Source organism: Nyctibius grandis, chromosome 2 (assembly GCF_013368605.1).
Source record: "Nyctibius grandis isolate bNycGra1 chromosome 2, bNycGra1.pri, whole genome shotgun sequence".
In the NCBI taxonomy this organism is placed as follows: Eukaryota; Metazoa; Chordata; class Aves; order Nyctibiiformes; family Nyctibiidae; genus Nyctibius; species Nyctibius grandis.
Genome location: NC_090659.1, coordinates 66,174,527 through 66,202,481, shown reverse-complemented (window position 1 = coordinate 66,202,481; position 27,955 = coordinate 66,174,527). Strand labels below are relative to the sequence as shown.

Below are 27,955 nucleotides of genomic sequence, written 5' to 3'. Positions count from 1 at the left end.
ATATGAGCATGTTATCCTTTCTCGACATTAATGTCATGGGGCTAGCTCGGTTGGTGCTGTACTCTTCAAAAATGCAATGGTGACAGTATTTTAATTCTTGTCTTAATTAGGCCTCGACTAGGTGAAAGATCACGTGAAGGACAAAAAAAGGAGTAAGTGTTTTTAGAGTTGATTAGCTTGTTTTGAAACAGAGCTTTAACATCTTAAAATACTGTTATTATCTTCTGCAAAAAAGTCAGGGTAATGAGGCAGACGTTAAAACACTTTAAAATATTGGAATGTAATAGCTTAGGGTAGTGGCCAGGGGTAAAATAAAATAAACCTCTTGCTTTATATGATGGTTTGGTGACTTGCTGTTATTGTTCTGGTTAACAGGTAGCAACCTTAACTAAAAGATTAATAGTGTTTGAATTCCCATGTGAGTATCAACACAACTACAATTTAATTTGAACTGGAAATGAGTTGGATAAGGGTGCTGAACTTGAAGTGCTCTGAATGTTGTGAAGAAGAGCTTTGGTCCTGAATTTCTGATTAATTGCAAGAAAAGATGCTTTCTAGAAACAGCCACATAGATCGCCACCAGGCTATATGTGTGCTTGCTGTGACGAGCAAGTTTTGGTAGGACAATGTTTGTACTGTTTGCCCTCTTACTCCTAATGTATTTTACAGTATAGAGGATAAGCCAGAACTGATCAACCTACTTTATCTGATTAGATCTGATTGCAGTTTCCCACATCTTTTAAACTGATGTACAAAATCTTACTTGAAATGTTTTACAAATGTGCAAATAATTGGAACGCTTTATTCTTTTGAAAAAGCCATGAACTTTGTAAGACCTATCTAGAAGTGCATAAATTAAGTTTTCCTGAAAAACTGCTTTTCTTTTGAAATTTCCTTAGCATGTTTTCAATTTAATTTTTAAATTTTAGAAGCTTGTTATTTTTGTTGGAACAGAACAATGAATATGAAATGTTTGGGCTTTATACCATTTTCCCCAAAAGTTATAAATGAGTGGGCAAAAAAACCCCTTTTTTTTTTTTCACCCACCTCTGTATTTAATTGCACTTGGCCATGGTGCAGAATCTTGGATGTGAGTATTTTTTGAACTACATGACAGCAGTCCTTGTTTGTATACTTCTATTTGTACACTGTTTTTAAGAAGGTAAGTTTTTAGTCTGTGGATTACTTTCTACGGCCAAAAGGACTTGATGTTGTAAAGAGTTTTCCTAGTAGTAATCTTCTATCTCTAGGTTCAAAATTTGCCACTCTTTTGCTGTAATAGTTCTGCTGAAAACCAGTCAAATTGTGGTGATTTGTGTTTTTGTGGTTTAGATGGTTTTTTGTAATATTAGGAATTCAATTTCTTTTTGAAAATAATTCGGAGGGCAGAAGATGATCACCTTAAACTATTTCTTCTGGAGCATTTTATCAGATGCCTTTCATACCTGCCCCCCCTCAAAAAAAAAAATAACTTGTCTGAGTGCTTCTCAGTCTCCGATGAAACCCAGGCTCTCCATCTTGCTGCTTAAAGGCGGCATCTGCTCTGCTAGCCTCAGAAGCAGTTAGATTCTTGGTAGCTGACATGCAGGTTACTCCCTACAATGCCTGGAAGAGAGAAGCATGAGTCACCTTCTGCTGGGTTAACTCTGCGGTCCACAATCAAAATCCAAGCAGTAATTTGGAATGAATTCTCCCATTGCTTTTGTCCATTTGGGTGTGGTGTTAGGTTTTTGGGGTGAGTGGGAGGTCAATGTAGGACCACTTAAACCTGTTTAGTCTGCTTGGGTTCTTTAACAGATAACCTCCTCCATATACAGTGGGAGTTTTGGGGATAGGAGGGGTTGGTTTCGTTTTTGTACCAAAGGTGCAGAATGCTGTCCAAAGCAGAATGGATGCAGGGAATCCTGGCATTGATCTTCAGAACATGCAGTGCACTGGAGGAGACGCCTTCCCCCCCCACTGTCAGCCTTCTCTTTTCTTGCACTTCATTGAGAAATAAATGAGAAATGGGTCTTGCAAAATAGCTTAGTGTTTCTTTTCTGTCTCAGCTCTTTAGGAATCTGCTTTGCTTTGAGGTGTGTAGTCCTGTTGCAGCAAATCACTTAAACTATCTCCTTATGTCTGTGGAATCTCTCCTTTTGAGAGGCCCTCTCACTGATCAAAACACTTAAATTCTAAAAGAATGGGAGAAAAATGGAAGCCACTATGTCATCATGGAGCTACAACTGACCTTTCCTGAAATATTGTGGTCACCTGGATTAGGGGAGTCTTCTGGTGACCATTCACTGTATGGGATATTGATTTTGCAATTTTGCAGTGACTTCTTAATCTAAAGTGAATAAGCAGTCCTGAGAAATCCCTGGGTTTCAGTCCCTAGTATCTTTTTTCAGGTTGTACACCTGATCTTTTTCTGTTGTCGTTCCCTCAGGATTTGTGAATTTGCCTTCATATATTTGTATTTGCCTTCATAGTGGCACATCTTCAACGGGAAGACTGAAGAGTATTTTCTCAACCTCACTTGTAGCTTAGTGGTTAGAGCAGTCCTCTGGGAAAAGCAGATATGAAAGTCCTGGGACTAAAGAAGTTGTATGGTGGAGGTGTTTCACCTCCTTGCTCATTGATGTACTGTTATGTTAAATGTGAGAAATAGCATTGCCACTTCTTGCTTTTATTCTCATGGCTTTCTGTGGAAGTGATATCTCTTGTGGTTTTTGTTGAGTATCTTACTATTGGTGTGTTACTAGATTCACAGAGGAATGTTTAGTGAATTACGCCTCTCAGCTTGGCTGCTTGCATGCCTCATCTATAAATCCCAAGAGAGCTGAAGTGTGTGACCCTGTTGTGGTTCCAATATATGTCTCAGCTGGGCTTGCACAGCTGTATGACTTCAGGCAGCCACCTTGTTTTGACAAAAACCTTAGATGGATGTGGCCTGTCAAGAAATTAAGTGGGGAGGCAGAAATTTTGTGGAGCAGTCTCTTGGACATGGTTCCTTAAATTCTTCTGGAGTCCCAGTATATTTACCTGCCTTGGTTTTGCATTCAGGCCCAGAAATATCTGCCATGAGAATGTTTTCCTTTCTTTACCTCCTGCTTTTTCATGTCAGTTTCATTCCTTGTTTTGAGCAGTGAACTCCTGATTGCCTTTGTATGGAGCTTGTTAGTACAGAACATTGAGTAGACCACAGACTTGATGATCATATCATCCACAGCATGGGCTTGACAATTCTTGTACTTCAGATGCCTTCTCTAAAAAAGGAGTTCTATGCACAGGTTATATTATATAGCTGATTATTACATTATATTTGGAGTAGAATCTGCTTAGGTGGCCATCCTCATACAAATAGTTGTCTGAGGGACGATAGACTCTTTCCTAGGAAGAAACTGGAGAAGCAGATGATATCAGCCTGCCGAGAGTCCACAGAGTTTTAATGTTAAATATCAAATGTGAAGAAACTTGATTAATTAGTCTTCATAGGCCTCTCTTCTGTGTTTCCCATAGTTTGGATCTGCAGCCTCACTTAACATTAAAAGCTGTGGATGCTCAGCAGGCTATCTTCATATCATCTGCTTCGACAGTAGTTGTTATAAGTTGGCCACATGAGAACAGATAGTCTTCTGCTCCTTGATCCTCCATGTTGCGTAAAATTTAGGCATGACTGCACATGCTGGAATTTCACTTAGTCTGAATATTCCCAAATCTGATTCAAATTGTGGAGAAGCTAGGCTGCCTGTTAGTGTGGCGAATGAGTGGCTATGTTTTGATGGGATTAGGTTTGAAGAACCCTCTGCTGCCTTTTAAGATAACATTATGGATCAGATTATAATTTTGCCTGGACTGTGTGAGTGGGTATATAATGGTCTTGCCTCTACTCTGGCACTATGTATATTATAGTTGTTCCATCTGGGATTGTGTAGCCTCTGTTGCTTACCAAAGTATCACTGTCTTATTATGTAGCTGCTGCAAATTTCTGATGAGTCTATACCATCTAGCAGTTTTTAGTCAAACCTCTTGTAACCCTTTTATTTCTAGTGCTCTCTGTAACCAGATTTCGTAGCAAACAAAGTCAGATGCTTGTTACCCATCAGATGATGAGTCTGTCAGCAACTGTTGGCAAGTGATGCTGTTCCCATTACCACTTCAAATACCAGTTTTTACTTAAATGTCTGGCGTTATTGTGGAAATAGCCCTGCTGCCACCAGGCCCTGTGCCTCAGATTCTGCACTGAGTGTGTCATTGGAGGATTGCTGGACTTGCTCTACATCTATGTGAGGGTGGCTTTCAGGAACCATACTGAGCAAATGCAACCCTTGAACAGTCTCCTGATGGACCAGAGCTACTGTTCTTTCCATCTTTTTGATTTATACTGTCGGTTACATTTGTAATTGCCCAGAGTTCAACTACTGGGCAGCTGTTTATAGACAGGACCCATAATGTGAATGTTTAACTAAAAGCAGGGCCCTTTCTCAAGGGAAGGAAGCGACTGACACTTGCAGACAATATGAACCCTCAGTCATACTGCTAACCTATAGCAGACATGTTCAAAATACCATTATCTGTCTAAAAATTATATCACAAGAAGCTCAAGCATCATGGTAGTCTGATCTGATGATAGAAAGGTGGTTTCTCCTGACTGTGTCCTCTTGCTACTTTTGTAACTCTTTAATTAAATAAATCAACATAATTCAGTTTTTACCTACCAAAGTTTACAATATAAATGCGTTCTGATAAGGAAAATAAAATACATGGAAAGCTGGGGTCAGGATACTTGAACTTAAAAGGTCCGGATTGCTCTGGAACATAACGAAGAGGGAAGGAGGGTGATGTGCATATCATGTATTGCAGGACTTACTGGTGTATCCCTAGGCCTGATATGGACACACTGAGGGGAAAAGAAACTGTGGTTACAAAGTTTTTGCCTCTGGGAAGCATTGCTACCTTGTAGACTCAACACAGGAAAGAAAATAAGATTTTGGGAGGTAGAAAAAAGTTTACCCTGTATTCCTTCCATGGATTCTCCAGAACTTGGTCATCCAATATGATTTGCTGTTTATTGCAGGATACCGTGTTGAGTTTTTTTCTTTATCTTGTTCTAACCCTAGTAAACTGTATTTGGCTAAAATACGAAAAAAAAACCCATCCTTTTTTAATTTGATATGAGCATATTCAAGAAGGAAAACAAATCCCGTAAAGGTGTGAAATCACTGAACTTAGCATATGTTGACTTCTCCAGATGATTTTTATTCAGAAATAGTGACTGCCATCGTGGTAGCTTCATCTGCCAGAGAGGGGCAATGGAAAGCTCAGTCTTGGATGAAAGCGGAGAAGGCACACCTTGAAAGTCCCTTATTACTCTAAAATTAAGCAATTGTATTGCCTTTCTAGCTGGGATAATTGGACTGGTAATTGAAGTCTACATTCTTCTCCCAGAGATGATCAAAACACCTTCCTTTGAAAGACTTTCTGTCTGTCAGCAAGAAATGTGGTTAGATTAAAAGGACTGGGAACAGTCTGGGCTTCACACCCCCGCACCCACCTTCATATTAATTGAAATGGCCTTTCTGCATAGGACAACTTAATGTGGAAAAAGTAATTAGTGGACTATTTTCAGGAAATTCTAGTTACCAATTAGTGATTCAACAAAGAAGGTGTAATGGACACTAGGGTGTGTGGTACCTTTAAATATAGGCTCTTGCTTAAAAGAAATCCAACTTTCAAATATTTTCTTACCATTATTACTGTTGCTATACAGTAATGTATACCTACATTACCTAGAATGTATGTAGAATGGGACAGACATTTAAATATTGGGGTGATAATTTGTTTCTCAGAATAAAACAAAGTTCATTGTAGTTTAGATTCTTTCACAAACTGATAATAAGGTTTATTAAAACTAAGTTTACTCAGAAAGAGACAGTTAAAATGTACACATATACACAAATATATGCGTGTATGCACAGAGGAGCTTTTCTGTCTTCCAGGCTGTGGGGTCAAGAGCCAAGACAAAAAAACAAAATGTGGATTTCACCAGGTTCTGCAGTCATGTTCTATTTAAAATAGTTTAAAATAGGCTTTGTCCACATATGAAAATTTTATCATTAAGTTACTTTATGAACAAGTTTGGTTAAACCAAAGTAAACCCACATTGTTTCCTACCTAATTTAAGCAAAATTAAAATTGGTGTCCATGTGGGAATTCGCAACATTTTAAAGAAATTATTCAGGTTGGCCTGGCTTCTTTGTTTTTTCTCCCTCTGAAAAAAAATATGTCAGTAAGAGACATAGCCTCTTGTTGTGAACATTTTCATTCTTTTTCTCTCTGCCTCCCTCTCTCATACATGCATGCACGCATTGCTGCTTCTGTCACCTAGCAAAGCCCATCCTTCCCGTCAGCTGAGGAACAGTCTCTTTGGGTGACACTGGCTATCAGCTGGCGTACAGCCACAGGAAAATGCTGGTGTGGAGGTGCTCCAGTGCCCTAGGGGTGCTGGCAGCTGGGAGTCTTGGGCTCTGACCCTGGTATACCCACTCCACTGCTGACACAGCTTTGGTACTGGCCAAAGCAGCCAGGTGCCTAAAGCCCTGGAGATGCAGTAGCGTGGGCAGCTGCATGGTGACAGAATCCCAGAGGCTAACCTTGCTGGTGCATGCATGGAGTAATAGCTGATAGGGTTAATGTGTGCAAGACAAAACAGTCTTCAAGGTGATTGAGTGCCACAAAGTGTCTTCGTAGACAATAAAATGGATGTCAGACAGGTTAGTAAAACTCTTCTGGGAAAAGGGAGCTTTTTTTAACCTAGAGTAGACCCAAAGAAATTAACATTTATACAGTAGTTAAAATATAAATAGCTCAACATCTGAGATGATGAGTATATCTGAGCTCCTCATTCTAGCTAGCTTCATTTTAATAGTTACTCAAATATTAGATTTGGGAGATACATACACACACATGTAAGGAAGAATAAAATGTATAGATGTTACTGTTTTATGTACTAGATACCCTATATCTGATGTCATTTTGTGCGTGTTGTCTACCTAGACTTTAGTAAAGCCTTTGACACCATTTCCCACAGCATTCTCTTGGAGAAACTGGCTGCTCATGGCTTGGATGGGCGTACGCTTCGCTGGGTGAAAAAACTGGCTGCATGGCCGGGCCCAAAGAGTTGTGGTGAATGGAGTTAAATCCAGTTTGCGGCCGGTCACAAGTGGTGTTCCCCAGGGCTTAGTATTGGGGCCAGTTCGCTTTAATATCTTTATCAATGACCTGGACAAGGGGATCGGGTGCACCCTCAGTAAGTTCACAGATGACACCAAGTTGGGTGGGAGTGTTGATCTGCTTGAGAGTAGGAAGGCTCTGCAGAGGGATCTCGACAGGCTGGATCAATGGGCTGAGACCAATTGTATGAGGTTCAACAAGACCAAGTGTCAGGTCCTGCATTTGGGTCACAACAACCCCATGCACCACTACAGGCTTGGGGAAGAGTGGCTGGAAAGCTGCCTGGGGGAAAAGGACATGGGGAGGTTGATTGATGGCTGGCTGAACATGAGCCAGCAGTGTGCCCAGGTGGCCAAGAAGGCCAACAGCATCCTGGCTTGTATCAGAAATAGTGTGGCCAGCAGGACTAGGGAAGTGATCGTTCCCCTGTACTCAGCACAGGTGAGGCTGCACCTCAAATACTGTGTTCAGTTTTGGGCCCCCTCACTACAAGAAAGACATTGAGGTGCCGGAGTGAGTCCAAAGAAGGGCAATGAAGCTGGTGAAGGGTCTAGAGCACAAGTCTTATGAGGATCGGCTGAGGGAACTGGGGTTGTTTAGTGTGGAGAAAAGGAGGCTCGGGGGGGAGACCTTATTGCTGTCTACAACTGCCTGAAAGGAGGTTGTGGCGAGGTGGGTGTTGGTCTCTTCTCCCAGGTAACAAGCGATAGAACGAGAGGAAACGGCCTCAAGTTGCGCCAGGGGAGGTTTAGATTGGATGTTAGGAATAATTTCTTCACCAGAAGGGTTGTCAAGCATTGGAACTGGCTGCCCAGGGAAGTGGTTGAGTCACCATCCCTGGAGGTATTTAAAAGATGAGTATATGTGGTGCTTAGGGACATGGTTTAGTGATGGACTTGGCAGTGTTAGGTTAATGGTTGGACTTGATCTTAAAGGTCTTTTCCAACCAAAATGATTCTGTGATTTTATAACCAAGTTCTTACTAGGTAAGTTCTGGATACTAGAATGGGTGAGCTTTAGTTTCAAGTCTTCCAGTATATTCAGGATGCTGATTTAGAATGAAGTAGTCTGTTGGTTTTTTTCTGTAATTGGTACCTGCCTTATTGTGGGAAGAATGAGAAATGTTCCTAATTATGCTGATTTTGGCTGGGATAGAGTTAATTTTCTTCATAGTAGCTTGTATGAGGCTATGTTTTGGATTTGTGCTGACAACAGTATTGATAACACAGAGATATTTTAGTTATTGCTGAGCACACCACCCTACCAGCGAGCAGGCTGGGGGTGCAGAAGAAGTTGGGAGGGGACAGAGCTGGGACAGCTGACCCCAACTGACCAAAGGGATATCCCAGACCATATGACTTCATGCTCGGCACATGAAGCTGGGGGAAGAAGAAGGAAGGGGAGGACATTCAGAATGATGGCATTTGTCTTCCCAAGTAACAATCACATGTGATGGATCCCTGCTTTCCTAGAGATGGCTGAACACCTGCCTGCCCCTGGGAAGTAGTGAATGAATTCCTTGTTTTGCTTTGCTTGTGTGCGCGGCTTTTGCTTTACCTATTAAACTGTCTTTATTTCAACCCACAAGTTTTCTCACTTTTACCGTTCTGATTCTCTCCCCCACCCCACCAAGGGGAGTGAGCGAGTGGCTGTGTGGGGCTTAGTTGCTGGCTGGGGTTAAATCACGACACTAAGAAAATTATTTCTGAAGTTTATGCTCAACATAGAAGAGGTTATCAGTAAATCTTACTTTGTATTTTCTGCATAGAGGTAGTATGCTGGGAGGCAGTATTTCATACCTGAAGATGAACAAAAACTTACTTTTAAAAAAAACAAACAGAAACAAATAACACAACAAACAAAAAACCCTCACATGACTTCGGAAGCTCTGATTTTTTGTATATTCATGTTTAGATATGGAAACAGTTTCACTTAACTAGCTTATGTGCTCTTTCTGAATTACATTTCTAGAGTTACAAAGTTGAGTTGTTAAAGATGGAGGTCACTTCTGAAAACTGAAGAAGAAAACATTCTTGGTGCTCTGTTCATTCAAACATTCCAATTATTTAAACCAGGCTTATGGTAATTAGATAAATTATTCTGTAAGATGAGAGCCACCAACTTTCTGAAGTCATGGCACAATGTTTTTCTTTCCCAAGTTAGAAGTCAAACATTCTGGTGGAAACTCAGCAGGAGTGAAGAGGCTTTCAGAGTCTCTGCTAATGAAACTAGTCAAGGCTTTCGGATTCATGTCTGTTTTTTTCTTAGTGAGTGACGTATTTTATTTTGGTAAAAGAGGGCTTGACTATAGTCGAAAGGATATGAAGTCATAATACTACTTCTGAAATAAAAAAGGAAATGATAGAACTTGCACTATTTTCTCCTAAATTGGTTCACTATACCAGCATGGCCACTGCCTTAGAGTTTCTGGAAAATAGTCTATCTTCTGAAAAATACCCAGAGTTGTAACCTAATCGTACCATTGTGAGGAAAATCTGTCTCAACAGAGCATTTTTTTGCAAAATTTTCTTACAGGCATTGTAGGATATTTTTATTAGCTTGAAGGACATTAAGCTGTATTCTTCTTTGGTTTCTAGGGCAACAAAGAAGTCTCTGCTTCATACTAGACACACGAATTTTCTCCAGGCTATGTAATATCATATAAACTCTGGTATCTGTCTGCGTTCGCTTCTATGTGGGGATTGATGAGAGAGCAGAAATTTATGCCAGGTTGTTTGCCTCTTAATCCTATTATCTTTATTTTACTTTTTCTTAACATTTTAAGTCACCTGAAGCTAGGGTCGTTGCAAAAGGTCAAAATCTTTAACAAGCAGAAAAATAAAAGCCACTATGGAAATGCAGTTCATATACATATGTAACACTCAATTCTACAGACCAGGTAGTGGCAATCAAATTGTCAGAGGTGAATTTTGTGATCCAGGCTTGCATATGTTTTCAGAGGCTAAATCTGGGTAGTGCTGAAAGTCAGCAGCTCTGACTTCTTGGAGTAAGAAGATTCATACCTCGACATGGAGGAGAAGCTGTTGCTTTTTGTGTGGTTCTGACTGGATGGCACAACACGATCATTCCTGAACTCTAATCCTTTGGAAGCAGGTGATGCTGCTAAGAAGGTTTTGAATTAATTGTTAGGCCTATTCTTGAAGACTGTAAAGGTATAATTTTAATGAGCTAGAGAAAATCCTATTAGAATAGTTTAGGTTTTGCAGCGGGATTTTTATCAGTGATTATAATTTGGTTAAAGGAATATAAGAGTGTGTTCACTTTGAAGAGTGAAATAATACCTTACAGGACTATAGTCTTCTGGCCCTTTTAAAATGCATATGCAGTTGACTATTTTTGCTAGCCAAAGTTTTTACTTTGTGTATCTGCTAAAATGTTTCACTTTCCATAGTTTAAATAAACAAGGATAAAGAGATTGAAGTTGTCATTAACTTATGCTTGAGCTTTAGTTAATTCTGTAAAATCTGGTTAATTCACTTTGCTTTCATAATGCTAGGATATATGTCTATCTTGAGTCCTGTAAGTACGATTATCAGTTCCTCTACATAAATGAATAGCTATAAGTATTTGTATAGCTTTGGCATTTGTTTCTCAGCCCATTTTCTATGGAAACAAGCCTTGTGCAACTCAGTTGTCTTCTTGTCTCAACTTCCTTCATTACCTCCCAGTAAGTTTTGAATTCTGTGGCAAAATTAAACTACATTAAATGCTGAGACAAATTCTCAAAGAGGTTGTGGAAGGTTTGTCCTTGGAGATTTTCAAGACTGAAGTGCACATGGCCCTGAGCGAACTGGTTGAGCTCTCTTGGCTGACCCTGCTCTGAGCAGGGGGTTGGACTAGAGACCTCCCGAGGTCCCTTCCCGCCCCAGTTCTGTGGTTCGAAGTCTGGAACAAATTAGAAATCTAAATAAGTTCTATCTGAATTGTTGGTGGGAAAGGGACACTGCCAGTGCTCTAGTTGTGGGAAAAACTGTGGCATCTGCTCAACCTTAATTATGGACTGGAGAATGGCGAGGGGAAGAGCTGTAGGCAGAAGGAAAAACTAGAGCTTTAGATATCAGCATTGACCAAATCTACAAGAAACTGGACCTGCCATTGTCATCATAAATTACTTGCCAGATTCTGTGCTTTATAGAAGGGCTGGATGCTGCTTCAGCTTTTCCAAATGGAATCTTAACAATATGTTTGTCTCAAAGATTTTTCTTTAAACCAGCTACAGGCATAAACTTTGATACACCTGAATTGGTACAAATCTGTTTGGTCACTTTCCTTCTTCTTCCCCACCTTTGTCAATGCTTCCTTGTGCGGTAGGTTTACAGTATATTTTAAAATATTACAGTAATTCATCTAAAGGTTTGCATGTCATAAGATATGCTTCTGAGAGAAATTTCTTGTGACAAAGCATGTGTTGACAGATAAATGGTAATGCATGTTAGGGTCACTGTTAAGTTCTTTGAACACAGCAATGTCATAAAAATATGAAACAATTAGAATCTGTAGATTTGCTGTGTGACGTGCAAGGGCCTTATATTGCTTTTAATAGGTATCTGCATTTTTCATTGCCTTTGCAAAGGGACCTGTTCAATCCCACATCATCAGAATAGGCAGGCTTTTTGACCTTATAGAAGTTTTGTATGGAGAAGAGAGGAGGAGGAGTATTCCCTCGATTGCAGCATGTGTTTCAAGCAGTTTCTGCTCAAGCCGGTGGAGTTGAAGTGAGATAACAACCTTGGCTTTGTCCCCCATGCTGGTGTTCTTGTTCCTGGTCTGAGGCATGCCTAATCACATAGCTTTATTCTTTCTGCTGGCAAGCTTGATGTTGGCGCAGAATCTGCGCTAACATATCTGTTCTCAATACTTGTAAAGAAAACCTGAAGATTTGTGGTGTTACATAGCCTACTGCTGGGAATAGCTGGAATGAGGGATGTTTTTCTCTTGAAGAGCAAGCAAAACTGCTGATGCATCCTTCAAGATGTTCAGGTTGCCTCCATCGCTAAGGATGGAAGACCTCAGAAGTGATTACGTGCCATAGGCATTCACAAGTTAAATCTGATGACTGTTGTTTTCTGGAGATGGAGAACAGAGGTACAGAGTTCAAGGGACTTCCTAGAAATAGCGCAGGAAGTCTGTAGCAGGATATGGAACTGAACCCACATCTCTTAAATCGTGTGTCAGCACTCCTCTCGCTTGATGTTTAATGTGTTTTCTGCAAGGTATCAGAGGATAAAGTTTAATTATAAGTGGTTATGTCTGAAAAAACTGGTCATTTTAAAGAATTGTCTTTTTTTAAGACTTTAAAATACAAATAAAAGGTAGATGTTAGTCTCTTTAATTGTAGTATCTTCCATATGTTGTACATTTGGTACTGAAAACCTTGACATATTCAGTCATGCTCATTATATTGGAATAAACGTTAATATATTAGCGTGGCATATGGCTTAAAAATATTTAAGGTCAGAAAACTAATACGATCATTAAGAATAATTTTCAATTATGGACCCAAAGTTTAAATACATAAAAATGAGACCTAATTTTCAATATGTTGAGCCATTCCTACAGCTAGTAGCAGCAATTTTTGAAAAATTAGGTGCTCAGCTTTAGTGCCTGGAAATTTTTAGCAAGAATTTTGTACTTCAGCAACCATACTGTGCCTCATAATCCGTTCATAGTTTTCTGGACTCTTTCAATGTAACCTGAGCATAGAGACAGCAACTAAATGAAATCAATGCACCTGTGAGAATCTCAGATTTGTAGGACATTCTGATTTTCCTGTTGCTTTTAGAAACAAGAGAATTAGTCACAATGGAAAAAGTCGGGTAAAACACTTGCCTTGCATTTTATATAGAATTGAAACTCGTGGTTATTGCTTCTTAAACTGTACCAAGGAATAGAAAATTCTTATTTGAAAATTCCAGTGTTTCTAAGTTGCTAAATGTGGTCAGGACTTTAGGATTTCAACAAGATTGTGTTGATGCTTGATTGTATAGGATGAGAATTTTGATTGGCATAGAGAGGGACCTCAAGGATTAAAATACAGTTTGGATACACTCACAGCAAACCTGCTGCTAAGCAGGTAGATCTTATGTACCACTTAGAGTCTTTTCAGTCTTGATACTAGACTTCAGTGTTAGATGTGAATTGTAATGATAGATACTGGGGAGAGGTGTCCTGTTTAAGGACCTCCTGTTTGCGAAGGCTTTCAACATCTGAAATGGCAGTGGGTGAGAACTGATGTTACTCCTGTCACAGGCTCCTTGTTGTCATCCCCAGCACTCAAAGTGCTGTTTGCCTCTCACTTCCTGTGCCAGAGCCTTACTGCAAGGGGAAGTGATAATGTCATTGGACATAGCTTAAACCTTTGTGGAATTCTGCAAATGTGCTGAGAAAAGGTCTACCTAAGATCTTGATGATCAGGGGTTTTTCTTTAGGACTTCCCTTTAGTGAATAGTGAACCCTTCTCCCATAGGGCATGTTGGCAGGCCATTGAATTTTCAGGTATACTTGCTGTTTTACCATTTAAGCAGGTGACAGAGCTGAAGATAGGCTTTATCTGCAGTGACTTCAGAACCTGGCTGAAAACATGGAAGGGGTTTATCATTATTCTAGTTGCCCATGAGGTCTCAGTTGTGGAAAATCCTCTATAGATGAGAATTTATCTCTGAAGTGTTTGGAAATAACCTGGAAAGTTCTTTAGTGTCCTTCATGCAGAAATGATATGCATCATCCTGTTGCCTCTGTTGCAGCAAAGGGATGTAGGTTTACTAGATAGCCTTTGAGTGTGTGTATCGGGTAGTACCATCTACCGTTCTTGTCTCTTGGAAGTTCTCAGCTGTAAGCTGCCTAGAAATAATGTGTTCAAGTGCTTTGGTTGAAAAGTGCTTATAGTAACAGTTGGGAAGCAAATATGTATAGCGCTTCGTTACATTGGGTTTTGTTGTTTCTTGGGCTTTTGCTTGGAAGAGGACTATTTCCTCTAGTTACTTAGGAGCACAGTACCGAGGGTGAGCCGGCCAAAGCATTTCAGCAGAACTGACATTGTTTGAGACTTTTCCTAGACCTTGAAACCAAACTAGAAAGTGTAAGCTGACTATAACAACTGCAGAACTGAATTGGCTTTAAAATACTTTATTTAAGTTGAGGTGATTATTTCTAGAAAGAAAGGTGGTTATTTATTATTCTAATATTATTCTTCAGGTTCTTTTACAGTTATTATTTAATTTGCTGTCTGATGAGTAGGTACAATTTTCCTAACTTTGTATACCTCAGTCTATCCATCTGAAGAGTTTGTTTCCCAAAGGAGTTCATGGCAAAGCCTAGAATAAAATGTTAGATCCCCTGTCCTGCAATTAGGCCATACACTGTTCTTTATAGCAAAATAATACATGACTCAGCCACCTAATTGCAGTGGGACTTCCAATAAGCTCTTTAACATCTACTCATTTATAAAAGTGATTTTAAGGATCTTTTTTTAGTTGGCAGTTGTTGCTTAAGTAATTAAAACCTTACACAATATAGCTTACAAAACTGAATATTAAATGCAATGAATTGGTAAACTGGAATGACTTGTTTGCATCAGAATGGTGGGGGTTTTGCAGCTGTTCTGTATGGATTTACCTGAGAAACTGTAACAGTTTCCATTAGAGAGTCAAGTGTTCAAACTTTGCAGAAACCTACTTATTTTTAGATGTGCATATCTATCTCCTGACACATTCTATACAAGTGTACAGGTATAGGCACATCTTCATTGGCGTATATTTGCAGGACTCCATGGAAAAGATATAGCCCTGCAAACTGAACCCCTGCTATTGATTTAACTCATAATGTTAAAATTTTTAAAGCTACCAAAATACAAGGAATCAGGGTTTGGAAAAAGTGAAACGTCCTCTCTGCCTGAATTTCTTAAGACAAGGTAGTAATTGCTTTAGAGGTACATATGTATTTTTCCTGCTGCTTTGGTTCAAGAATTGGAAGATTTCAACAAAGGGTTAAGATTGTTTGTTTTCGCCTTGACAATTCTGTGGTCTTGCATCCTCTCGCCCTGGTGTTTAAGAGGCTCAGAATCAGACTAGGGAACACTGTGTGTCTTGTCTTACCCTCTGAAGAGGATGTGAGTTTTAACTATTGAGGATTCTGCATTAAACATCCAAGGAATTCTGTGAGAGGGATAAGAAAAAGTATTGATAGTTACATTTGGAATATGTTCTTTCTCTAGATGAGGAAACATCTAGTACAAGTTATGACAGATTTTACTGCAGGCAATCAAAGTTTGTAAGTTATGTTACAAAATAATGTTTAGTAATATTTACGTATGAATTTGTAAACAATCTAATAGATTTAACTGTTATTTTTGATACTTCATTTCGTATTGCTCAGAATTCTTTTACTGTGTATTTTGGCAGGATTCTTACCACAATTTTTTTTGTAAGTCTAAAATGAAGAATAATTGTTTTTACTGACCTTCTGATCTTATTTGCATCATCGTTGTCCCTAATATCTTTATCCCTTAAATTACTTTCCTTTTGAAATACTATCAAAAATTCCAGAAATACTTTTTTTTTTTTTTAAAAAAAAGGGAAGACACCCTGCATGTAGAAGAAGGTAATAAAGGTGGTTTAGTACTGGAGACTCCTTTTGATGATTAGGAATAGTTATCATGGACAGATACCTTTTACATTTCAGTGGTCCCAGTATTTAACATGTAATAGAAATCATACATCTTTCCATAAACTTCAACAGGACTTAAGCTAGTTATAAGAAATAGTCTTTAAGAATAAATGTGTTTTTTCCTCTTAATTTTTTTTATTATACAGGAAGTTTCTGCATTTTGGTTAAACATATTTGGCTTTGATATGAAGCTCAGGCAAAAATCCTAGAAAAAATGCAACATTTCCAGAATGTGAAATTAGAAAGCAGGAACCCATCTGAACTTTTTAATGTCTTCCCCTGTACTGGTCCAGCTCGCTTCTCCCCCCTGCTCCCCAGGGGTACTGGGCAATCTCTAGCACAGTTTAAGGGAATCAGATCAGTTTGTTAGCCTTGGTGTACATAATTATTTTAATTCTTGCCTTTTTTATTCTTCATTTTTATTGTATTTTCACTGCACGTCTTTGTTTTTGTCTTTATCCAATGACAGCTCTAACGCGAAATCTGAAAAGTACCTTGTAAAAGAGATTCAGGTGTGATGTCAGGTACTGCCCATGTTTTTTTCTTTCTGAATAAGATTGGAGGTAGAAAAAATGGGAGGTAAAAATCTCTGAAGATCATTTACATACCATTCATCTTGAGGCTTTCTAAATGTTTTAAGCTGTTATTCCAAGTATACGTATTAATCTAAACAGAAATGCGGATGATGTATGTGCCATGTGAGGTAAGATAAAATGTTGAAACTGTTTATCGCTGTGTGGCATGTAAGGCTGTGTGGTCAGTGATGCATAGCTGGGCCACATAAAATGTTTTAAGTCCGTGTATTTATTGATTCCATGTGGCTATGGTGTCCTTCCTCAGGAAAACTGAGGGATTTACTGTGGCCTCTTGGTCCCAGAAGCTCATTAAAGATGGATAATAGGGTGGTTTTTAGCATTGAATAGTTATCTGGGACTGGGAAATACATGCTGTTTGTTTTTTATGGAGCAATGACTGTATATTGCCAGTAGTGATATCCTAGATATGATGACATTTGACTCTGCACCAGTGTCTTTCATGGGGCCATAAATGACTGCAGTTGTGTTACCTCTTCAGGAGTTGCAACTGCTCAGTGTCTGTTGTACTGGAGCCTAAGACAGTGAGATCATTTAAACAGGGTGAAGTACCTTGTTCTTTAAACCTGTTCTGCAAACACGTGTAATGGGTCTTGCAAAAAAATGTTCCTGAAGAGGTCTTGAAAAGTCAAGCCTTCCTGTGTTGCCTTTGAGTATATTTCTTACAGGCCCCGCTATGACATTTGCCGTAGAATACAGGCTGCGCTGCACTGATACAGAGGGAACTGGCAGCAGTTCTCATTTTCAGGCGGCCCTCATGCTTTTCATTAGGAATGATCAGTGCTGCTCAAAGCTTTTCAGCAGTCCTGAGAAAATGGGATTTTCCTGCTCCAGGAACCAGGAACAGAGCTGTGCCACTTCTGCAGTACTAAGGGGACAGGTGGGGGAGATGGGCTGCGCTGAAAGGCAAGACCTCTGCCCAGCTCCATAGTGGGCTGAGCTGCCCTCTCACGCATCCTGCAATGGCAGCAGCAGTCTGGCTTTTCAGGGCTCTGGTATAGATGGTGGAGTTTTAGGCTCTTTTGCTCTGCTAAAAGTATTTGTGAGTAGGTTAGATCCTGCTTGAAGCTTTTGGAAGGATTTGTGAATTCCTGGGTTTGATTTTTGTGGTTGTGCGGAAGGGTTCTGCCTTGCTGCTTGGGCATTGCAAGGTGGCTCTTTTTTTCCTTTGTAGAGAAGCTGTTTTCCTGTTGGGCCACTGAAATTCAACAGGGTGAAAAGCCTTTGGGGAACAGATGTTGTTCTTCCCTTCAAATTTTATTAGAATCATGTAATTCCACCACATCAGAGAAATTGCCCTTTCCCGTTGTGGACCCATGCTGCCGCACACCAGCTCAGCAGTGGGTGTGCCAACATCTGGCCAGTCCGAAGTGCTGCGAATAGCGAGGGGAGCATCCAGGGGCAGGTGGAAGTCGCCTCCGGCAAGATCAGCAGCCATGGTAAGGAGGGTGTTGAACCAGGGATCTCCTCCAACTCATCAGAAATAAATTTGCCCAGGATACCAAGGCAGGAAATTCTGTCAGTGTTGGGAGGTAAAGGGTGGAGAGGCAGCCTGAACTTCAGAGCTTGTAGAGCTTGGTTTAGTTGAGAGCTAGGGCTTCCACGATGTGTCACCAGAACCCAAAAGCTGAGAAGTACAGTGTGGAGACCCTTAGGGACTCTGAATGAGGGGCTGGAACCACTACATGGAACCATATAGTTTCTGTAAAAGCCTTTTACTTCACATATGGCACTGTGCAACACACAGTCAATCCATCATCATCTTGGTATTTGGAGAATACAATACACAGATGTCTGGTCTGGCTCTCCCATACTCAGCTTGGGTCTGGCAGGATCAATACCGAATGGGAGCTCATAAACCCATACTGGAGCCAGTCTTCTGCTCAGTATCCATGGACTGTTTTCCCATTATTTGCCGTATTCCAACCTCCATTATTCTAGATAATGGATACTGACTTTTCTATGTAGAAAGGCCAATTTTGTGATTATATATATGTATGTGTATCTATATATTATATTATAGACAGTTTTTAGATATATTATAGGCAGGCATATTTTATATTTATATATATATTTACACATATTTATATATTTTATTTATATATTTATATATTTACACATATTATAATTATATTATATTTTATATCTATAAAGTCACACAGAATATACATATATAAAAAGTATTTTCTCTGTAAAGTTGACTACTCAAAATTTAGGTAATACAAGGATGTATTTTGCAAGAGCAACTCTATTTTTGCCCTGTGAGGTGGTATTTGATAAGATGACATAATGAGAGTTTTGCAGAAACACTTTCTTACACAATTTAATGTTGTACAGTGGTTATTGGATGAATCTGGATTATAAGGTGAATAAGGCTATTGACTGTAGGATATCCATCTCATTTTAAGTAATGAAGGTAGGTAGTGAATAGGGTAAATGCAAGAGGCAAAAGCAGGAAAAAGCAATACAGAAAAGTGCTTCTGTCTGTTCCTAACCTAATAGTTCCTAGATGGTCCTGTGCAAATAAATTAAATTAGACTTTTCACATCTATCCTGTCAGCTCCTCAATTCTTCTTTTTGTTCTGCGGTACAAAACTTCGCTGTTTCCACCACTCCATTTCCCAGGTGCTCAATACTTGTACTAACCTAATCTTCAGATATTTAGTTGTCCAGCTTTTCTAGGGTTCTTAAACCTATTTAAGCACTTGAATATTTCAGTGGAACAGGCTATAAACCTGCAACAAGTGTGGGGGTTTTTTTCCTTGTAAGTTTCTCACCAAATTGGAGTGATCTTGCAGAAGGAGAAGAGAGGTGATCTTGTGTTTTAATTCTGGCTCATCTACTTCTTTGCTGAATGCTTCTCAAGTGGCTGCTTTGAATTTCTCAATTTTTCCCACTGGTAAAATTGAGAAGATACAGAATACCTGGAGGAGCTGGCGGGGAGAAGTTTGGGGCCCTCAGATATCAAGAAATGCAGTGAAGGTATACCTGATTCCACTCTTATTGATGGGTTTTTAATGCTGTACAGCAAATACAATAGGACATGTGCATCTGAACAATAAAGATAAAAAGAAATATTGAATTGCTGTCTTATCTGTTGAGTGCCATCCATCTTATGTAATTAAAGACTATGCTGTCATGTGTTTAAATGCGGGAGGACAGATTCCAAGATGCTTGTGTGTATTTTGGTACTTAATTAATGGCAGCTTAGCTCTTGCAAGAGTTCCAAAGGTATCATTGTGCTAAATACTGTATATCTACAGAGTAAGAAATGGATTGTGTCTCTTCAGATGGTAAACAAGGATAGGATAAATGGTGAAAGTGAGGGGAATTCTCTACAATTATTGACCACAGCACTAGACTGTGGATTAAATGACATTCCCATAGTTAGCAAAGAGACATAACAAAGTTTAGAGTTTCAGCTGCATCTTATGACATAGTTGGACCAATTTTTGATACTGCTGTGGTGGTGTAAAGAATTTACTGTGCTTTTATCCTTTCTGCCTCTGAGGGAGCCCACCATCCGTGCAGTAGAGCAGACAGGAGCACACAGGTTCCCTGTTTCAGTGCAGAGTCTTTGACAGCTGAGTTTCATCATGGCTGGTAAGTTAGACCAAGCTGCTGGGTGGTTCCCTCAACCAGGTGAGGCACATGCACCAGCTTGGCTCTGCTGCCCTACCTGGGAGGCAGGGAGGGCAAGCAGGAGGGATGAAGAAGGAGTAATAGGTGGCTTAAGGACAGTGACATCTTCAGCTGCTGCAGGAGTCAGCTATGACTGTCCACAGCTCAGTCTTACTCGAGTGATTTGACTCAAAGCAGTACTACTAAGCTAATACAAAGTAGAAAATCATGTTTAAATTAAGAGAGAACCATCTTGTTTCTCTTAGATCTTTGTTTAGTTTAAGTGCTAAAAGCCATAATCGTTTTTTCTCTTGGACCTCGTTGTTTTCATGAGAAAACCTGTGTAAGAGGTTTTTGGAAATAGGCCCAGTGTTTTCTTCTCTGCTCTGTCAAATATGTAAATTTAAAACCTGACCGAACATTTGTTTAGTTCCATGTCTGAAGAAGGGTTTATGCATGTGAGGATGGAAAAAAAAGTAAGGCAGGCATTTTAATTTTTCTAAAAAATTTGCAAGGATCCCTTCACAAGGAGGTGCAAAGTAATAAATTCCTTCATAGCTTATATGGTCTGTTGTGCTGTCCAAGTTGATTATTAAGTGGATTATGAAGCAGAACTGTGATAATATTGCCTGGAACTTAATTTTTTTTTCTTTTCAGCTTGTTTAACTGGCATAATGATGTGAATGCTGCAAGGAAGAGTTACATATTCTGTGTTAGCTAATACATGTTTTTATATGACAATACTTTTCTGTGTAAACAGTACTTGAAGTAGGCTCCATTTCCTGAAATTTCAAACAAATTTACTGGCCCTTTGGTTTTCTCCCTTTTATTGCTAATATGAGAGTTCTGTATATATTAACCAAAGATAAATGTACCTTTGAAAGGGAGAGTGATGCATCCTTATCACAAGCAGGAAATACAACATGATGTCTGTTCATGGAGGAGGAGGATGTAATGATGAAGGGAGGGCTGGACATCCATCCTGTTCTCACACCCTAACTGAAATTGCCAACATAGAAAATGTAATTATATTCCTAGTTTTTGTAGTTTGGAAGTGTTCCTGGCAGATTTCCTGGTGAGAAAGAAGATTTAGAGGAGGAAGCATTCGTTAGAACTCTAAGAAAGCTCCGGGGGAAGAGATGTGCAACAAATCACTAGAAAGTGAAATATGCAAAGAGTTTTTTCAATGTAAAATTTTAAGATCATCCAAATGTCTCTTTTTTTTGTTGGGTCTGTACTGTTTGCAAATAGATGTTTACATTCGGAATGTTGCCAGTTTTTAAATATAATTATTGCTGTTGTTTTTGTTTTTTAAAACTGTAGGTATGAGAAGGTGCCAGTAATTCTGGTTGGTAATAAAGTGGACCTGGAAAGTGAGAGAGAAGTATCATCGAGTGAAGGCAGAGCCTTAGCTGAAGAATGGGGCTGCCCCTTTATGGAGACCTCTGCTAAAAGTAAAACAATGGTGGATGAGCTCTTTGCAGAAATTGTTAGACAAATGAACTATGCAGCACAGCCGGACAAAGATGATCCATGCTGTTCTGCGTGTAATATACAATAGCATTAAAAATGACCTAACCTGGACTTTATTTGCAGAAATTTTGTAAGGTGGTAAAACTGTCTACTTCACTTCCTGGTTTGTGGGTCACTTGAAATACATCTGTAGTGAAGTAGCGACATTAACTCAGAGCTGAGCATTGAAAGTCAATCACGGACTCTGAATATAATTGGGTTAAATGACCACATCTCACCCGTTTTTCCCTTTGAGCACCTGCAATTTTATGGCATAGCCAGTTGATCTACAGGGTTGTTCCGGTCGCGCATACATGTGTTGTCATGGCAGACAGCAACAACAGCAACTCTTTCCGAAGAAGTTGGAAAACTTTTGGAAATGGGAAACAAAAGCAGTGGAGAGAATATCTCTGAAGACCGTTCATAACTAGCATAAGTGCGAAAGGAGAGCCAAGTCTTTCAATGTCTAATTACCTTGCTTCAGGACGTGCACTATCACTTGTGGCCAAATTTGTTCAGTCAAATATGTTGATTTCACCAGAACTTCTGACAGTGTTAGAGGAAGAGGCTACCAGAGACCTATATAGTTTGGATTTTTTTCAGAATTGATGCTATTATTTCTACACTTAATCCCACATCTTGAAATAGAAAACATCGCATCAGTGTGTGAAAGGAGGGGCAAGATCTGAAAACAAATGACGGGTGAAGAAACAGTCTGGCATTGGAATGTTTTAAATCTTTCATTTTGCTGCTCAGAAATGGAGGATCGCTTCAGGTTTTGGTCTGCAAAAAGCCAAACAAACCCTCTGTTTACAAAGCAGGAAGCATCTTTATTTATCACTTTACTGAACCAGGAGGAAGCAACTGTGATGAAAAAAAAATGCTGAGCCTTACTAAAAAGGAACACTTTAATAGATTAACTAGTACCATCTTGTAAGGAAAATTAAGCCATGTTGCATCCATATGTTCCCTTCTGCAGAAACCTCGTGGGACAGTATGAACATCCTGCATTTTTAAGTTTGTTGAAGACAACAGTTTTTCTTGCCTTTAAGGGCTATATTCTCTGGTGTGATCCCTAACTAACCTTTGAAAATCAAGTTTGGTATTTGATAGCTTTAATGTTGAAAACTTAAATTGAATAACCATGTGAAATCATTTGGTTCAGAGGTGAAATAGTTATGGTTGTAATTCCTTAGGTGAGTGTGGAAATGGCTCTTTAATTGCCTGACATGCTATTCAAAGGTTGCCCCAATTATTGGAGTGTTAAATGGTGGGAGCAAATATTTTATTTTGAAAGGATGCTCGAGCTCTGACTTGCTAGTTTCATAGCAGTGAAGTATTTATCATTTGCATGACTAATGGCACAGAAATACCTATTCCGAAGTCTTACAATCAAAGTATAGAAGAGTTTTATCAATCACAATGTTTAGATTTTAAATGCTGGAGAGATTGTCTTGAGCTGGATCTTTTATAGGTAAAATTGGCCATAAAAATACAGAGTCACTGAGCCTGTGGTCTAAATAACACCATGCATTTATTAGTTTTTCAATCTTGTGCAGTAACAGTGTAGTTCCTTGTGTTTAAATGAGTGAAAACAGGGGTGCTGGGGTGTGTGTGTTGCGTGTGTATGTGTGTGTGTATATGGCCCTTAGAAATGCTGTAATTGGAGTTAGGTTCGAGAGTTTTGCCTCCATCTGCAGAACTTCCTAAGAACGCTCTCAGCTGTTACAAAGGAAACAAGTACAAAACGCCTTGCAGATTTTCATACTTAAATATCCTTAACATTGTGAATTATAGTTCAGTGGATGATAACTAAAGGAAATCATATTAATGGAAGAGAACTGGCCATCTCTGCCCTTGATCTTTCAAGACCTTTCCATAACCGACGTATCGAAGGGCATTAGATGTCACAAAACATTAAGCCTTACTAGAACGTAAATGTAGCCCGTTTCCCATCTACCTTGCAGAGCTTTCGTTACTGTACTTTGTTCTCTTAGGGAGATAGGCACACCGTTTATTTCTGGCATCTGAATGCCCATTTTGGGTGCTCTGAATCGCCCTCCTAGAGGCACCTACCTCTTTCCATTGACTATATAGCAAACTTAGGCTTTTAACTTTGGTCCTCTGAGTCACATGACTTATATGCCTAAACTAGATGGTATGAATGTTCTCTTCCCCGCCGCCACCCAGTGTGTCAGCCACCATGCTTAAGCAAGATGCGAGATGTTGAATTAATGATATTTCAATGTTTAAAATATCTAGATTGGGAAACGGTTTATTGAGCAGTACAGCCTATCTGTAAAAGAGCTTGTCAGTGTGAGATCTGCATAAGCAGTCAAAAAACAAAACAAAACAAAAAAAAACCAAACAAAACCAAACCCAACCTTGAAACTGAGTTGGAAGTGCATGTTATGCAATGTTATTTACAGAGATGTTAAAATCTTACCTCACAGATTGTACATCAGCCAGGAAAATGGCATGAAGTACAATATAAGCAGCCTAACATGAAGTTCATAATATAAAACAGATGGGCTTTTAATATAGGAAAAATTGCACAGTAAAATTTTTAACAGAAAATATTAATGAAAATATCTCCCAGTCTTGTTTCTTCATTACACTCTTAACACTTTCAAAAACATAGGCCATATGTTCAGCTACCACACAACGTGGCGGGGGGAAAGCGTAAGTGTTGTTTTTCATTGTACAGTTCTGAGGAAGTAGTTATGCACTATGTGTATTTCCACTAATGTGAAGATAGTGGAGCTTGAATCAATGACAGTTGCACTCGACAGAGATTTTTTTTCAAATTATAGGGGCAGCAGAAAGGGAGGTAAGTGAGCCAGGCGGCAGCTGCGTGGACACCCTGCGGGAGTCGTTGGTCTTGGGTCACTGTTTCATTTGTACCCTGATAGGATTACCAATTATAGTATTTGAAAGTTTCTTATAACATGCCTTAAAATATGATTTGTTCCAAAGACCCACTTTTCCTTTGGCTGTTCTTGTAGAGCTTTGTACTTTTCTACAGAGACAGCATTTCTCCAGTTTTGTTGTTTTTTTCTTTTTAAACGTTGCAACTTTTATTCTTTTAAGCTATGATAGTGAGAGCAACTGTTTCCTCTTTCCCTTAAAAATGCACACAAAAGCTTGTCAAAGCAAACAAACCAGAATCAGATCAAGAGTATTAAACATAATTGCATTGGGTTTTGTTTCAGTTTTGGTTTGTTTTTTTTTCCCTGTCACGACCGTCCCCCTGCCCACCCTTTCAGCGCATCAAAAACATTTTGGTGACATTTTCTGTTCTGGTTCTAGCCTCTCCCTAACCCCAGTGCTACAGTTGCTATTACTTTTCTGTGGGAAAACTACTGGTATTTGCTTTCCTGTATAGAATGTTGCCTAAAGATGTCAGCCATTTGGTTGGGGGGTTTTGTGCATGTTTGTTTTTTATTTTATTTTATTTTTTTTTTACCAGTGTGCCGTCGAAGCGCTGGTTAGGCTTTAATTGTGAAACTCCACAACAAAAGCAAATGTTTGACAACTGCAGGAGGCTTTTATCTGCATTGTTGTGCATCTGTTAATTCTTGATCAGGGTTTGAAGAAAGACTGAAGTGGGTTCTGAAATCAGGCTTAACGCTGTTGATTTGGAGTTTCCCAGGGGTGAATTAATGTATTTCGCAGTTAATAGCTGAGCTCTAATACAACTGGCAACTTTAAATGGGGCAACAGTTTGTTTTGTAACAATGTCAGTTGTTTAAACCTTGATGTTTCAAATAAAACAAGAATTGTACATAGAACTCAATGCAAACTCAGCAGTTGTATTTGGAGTTAAATTATTTTAACAAATAAATTTATTTAATGAAACCCCCCTTGTATTTCCTGTATTGTCCATTTTGATTTGGTCAAAAAGTTCATCCAGAGCTGACTAGGGCTACCCAGTAATTTCAAACAACACTGTCAATTATTTGCAGTTCAGCTGAGTATTTCTTGCCAAAATGCTCTTCTGGTACAAATTAAATAGCAATAAGCGAAAAGCAAATATACTTTCATTTTTATGGACAGATGCATGTTGTGATTTAGGTTATAAGCTTGATAAAGAACCATAGCAAAGGGTTTTTTGTTTGTTTGTTTGTTTTTTACTTAGAGGGGTATACATTGAAATAAAATCAGTAAGACTTGGTATTTGATGAGATAGGGCTCTTGCTATAAACTTGGTTAATATATGGTATAATTAATATGCAGAACTACTTTTATAACATTGAGGTTGCAAAGGGTTAAAAACTGGATTGTTTGTTATATCAGCTGTTCAATTGATGAGTGTTTTGCAGGCTTTCAGCACCATACAAAAGGAGTTAGTGTTAGAAAGAACTTCAAATACAATTAGCGTTGCAGAGATTTATAAATGAACAGTTGAGCTAATGCTAACAGGATTATTCTAGCTAATTGGCACTGATCAGCAGTTACATTTTGGTCATGCCACTATCACTAAAATATCCTGTTTTCAGTAATGACAGGTGCTTGGTAGTCTTTTGTTTTCATGTCACGCACGCCATAAGGAGCAAGAAGCCTGAGGCTGGCGCATCTTAAAAGCTTCTAATTCTATGGATAATATGGAGGGCTGACACATACTGCTAATTTTATGGTTTTGATTTACCCATTCATTCTGTAAACCAGTTCCAGGAGAACTTCTGCTGATAGGTTCTTGCAGTCCTGTTAACTTAGTAATATGCTTTTGTTTCACCCGAGAAGGTACCTGTACAGGGGACAACAGGAATTCATTGGGCTGTTCTGAACAGTTCAAAATAATGCCAGCATGCAACATGTGCCCTTTTCAAACACTGAACAACCAGAAAACTTTGAATATTGTACTCTTAACAAATGCCTTCTCTGGGCCCATTTTTTTCTTATAGCTACTGCAGGAAACTTGTTGACTCTATGAGAAAGCTTTGTAAAATATTTTGATTGGAAATAAATGTCTTGTTATCTATCCTCCACAGATATCAGTCTTACTGGATCACCAATCTTTGGTCACTTCTTCTGTTGCTTGACCAGGGAATCACAGAATCACAGAATGGTTGGGGTTGGAAGGGACCTCTGGAGATCATCCAGTCCAACCCCCTGCCAAAGTAGGTTCCCCTAGAGCACGTTGCACAGGGTTGTGTCCAGGTGGGTTTTGAATATCTCCAGAGAAGGAGGCTCCACAGCCTCCCTGGGCAGCCTGTTCCAGTGCTCTGTCACCCTCAGAGTAAAGAAGTTTTTCCCCATATTTAGATGGAACTTCCCATGTTTCAGTTTGTGCCCATTGCCCCTTGTCCTGTCACTGGGCACCACTGAGAAGAGTCTGGCCCCATCCTCTTGACACCTGCCCCTAAGGTATTTGTAAGCATTGATAAGATCCCCCCTCAGTCTTCTCTTCTCCAGGCTAAACAGACCCAGCTCCCTCAGCCTTTCCTCATAAGAGAGATACAGAGTCACTGGACTACATCTTCTATCCCAAGTTACCAAGTTACCTTCAGTAGCATTCTCTCCCTTACTGTTTACCTGCTGCCTGTTCTTTCTTCTCTGTTGGAATGTCATCCTTTTTCTGAGAGCAGGAAGAATTATTCTGAAATTGCTGACAACTGTTTTTATTGCTCTGCCTGGCTCACACGAGTGTACTCGGTATGTAGCCATGTCTTCCTTTTGCAGGCACCAACTTGACCATTCTCTTAACAAACATAAATTTCCAGTTTCCGCTGGCTCTGTTTGGATGCACTAGTGCCCTAGTCAGTCATCTTGTTATACATAATTCCTGTTTTGCCATAAAATCTGCAGAAAGAGTTTTTCTGTTTTTCTGTGCTAATTGCAGTCACTAAATTTGCAGACATTTTGAGCTGTAGGTTTCTCATCTTTCTTCATAGGGAGGTCAGTTAATGCTTCTGTGAATACATCAGGATTTTGAGTCTGGTTGTTACTTATTTGGGCTTTGGTTGTCTGATGGTCAACATGTTTTTCTTACCTTCTCACATTGGAGGTAAAAAGTATTGAATTTAGTTTAAAATTTAAAATATCTTTTTTTTTTTTTTTTACCTCAGCTCCTATAATTACACTCATTATGTGGTCTTTTAATATCTTCAAATGGCACTTTTATTTGAAAAAGTGCCCATAAAATCACAGTCTTAATGGCTGGGCTACCTAACGTTATTCAGAGTTGTATCTCTGCAAGCTTTACTAGATTTTATGCTTATTTGCCTAGCAAAACCAACCCAGCTTGGAAGCAGGAGCTGGTGTTGCTCTAGCTCTGTTTCTGAGGCACAGACCAGGCAGAGCCCACACGGACGCTCAGACAGTGGGTT

General features: G+C 39.3%; 1 protein-coding gene across 2 annotated transcripts in view; it reads left to right on the top strand.

The window, feature by feature from the left end:
• Positions 1–25,484, top strand: part of RAP2A (RAP2A, member of RAS oncogene family) — a 34,059-nt gene extending 8,575 nt beyond the window's left edge. For both annotated transcript variants that reach the window (XM_068419598.1, XM_068419589.1), the window contains one exon: positions 21,438–25,484. In XM_068419598.1, the coding sequence (XP_068275699.1) occupies positions 21,438–21,675 (238 nt within the window). In that variant the 3' untranslated portion in view covers positions 21,676–25,484. The remainder of the gene's footprint in view (positions 1–21,437) is intronic.
• Positions 25,485–27,955: the final 2,471 nt, after the last annotated feature.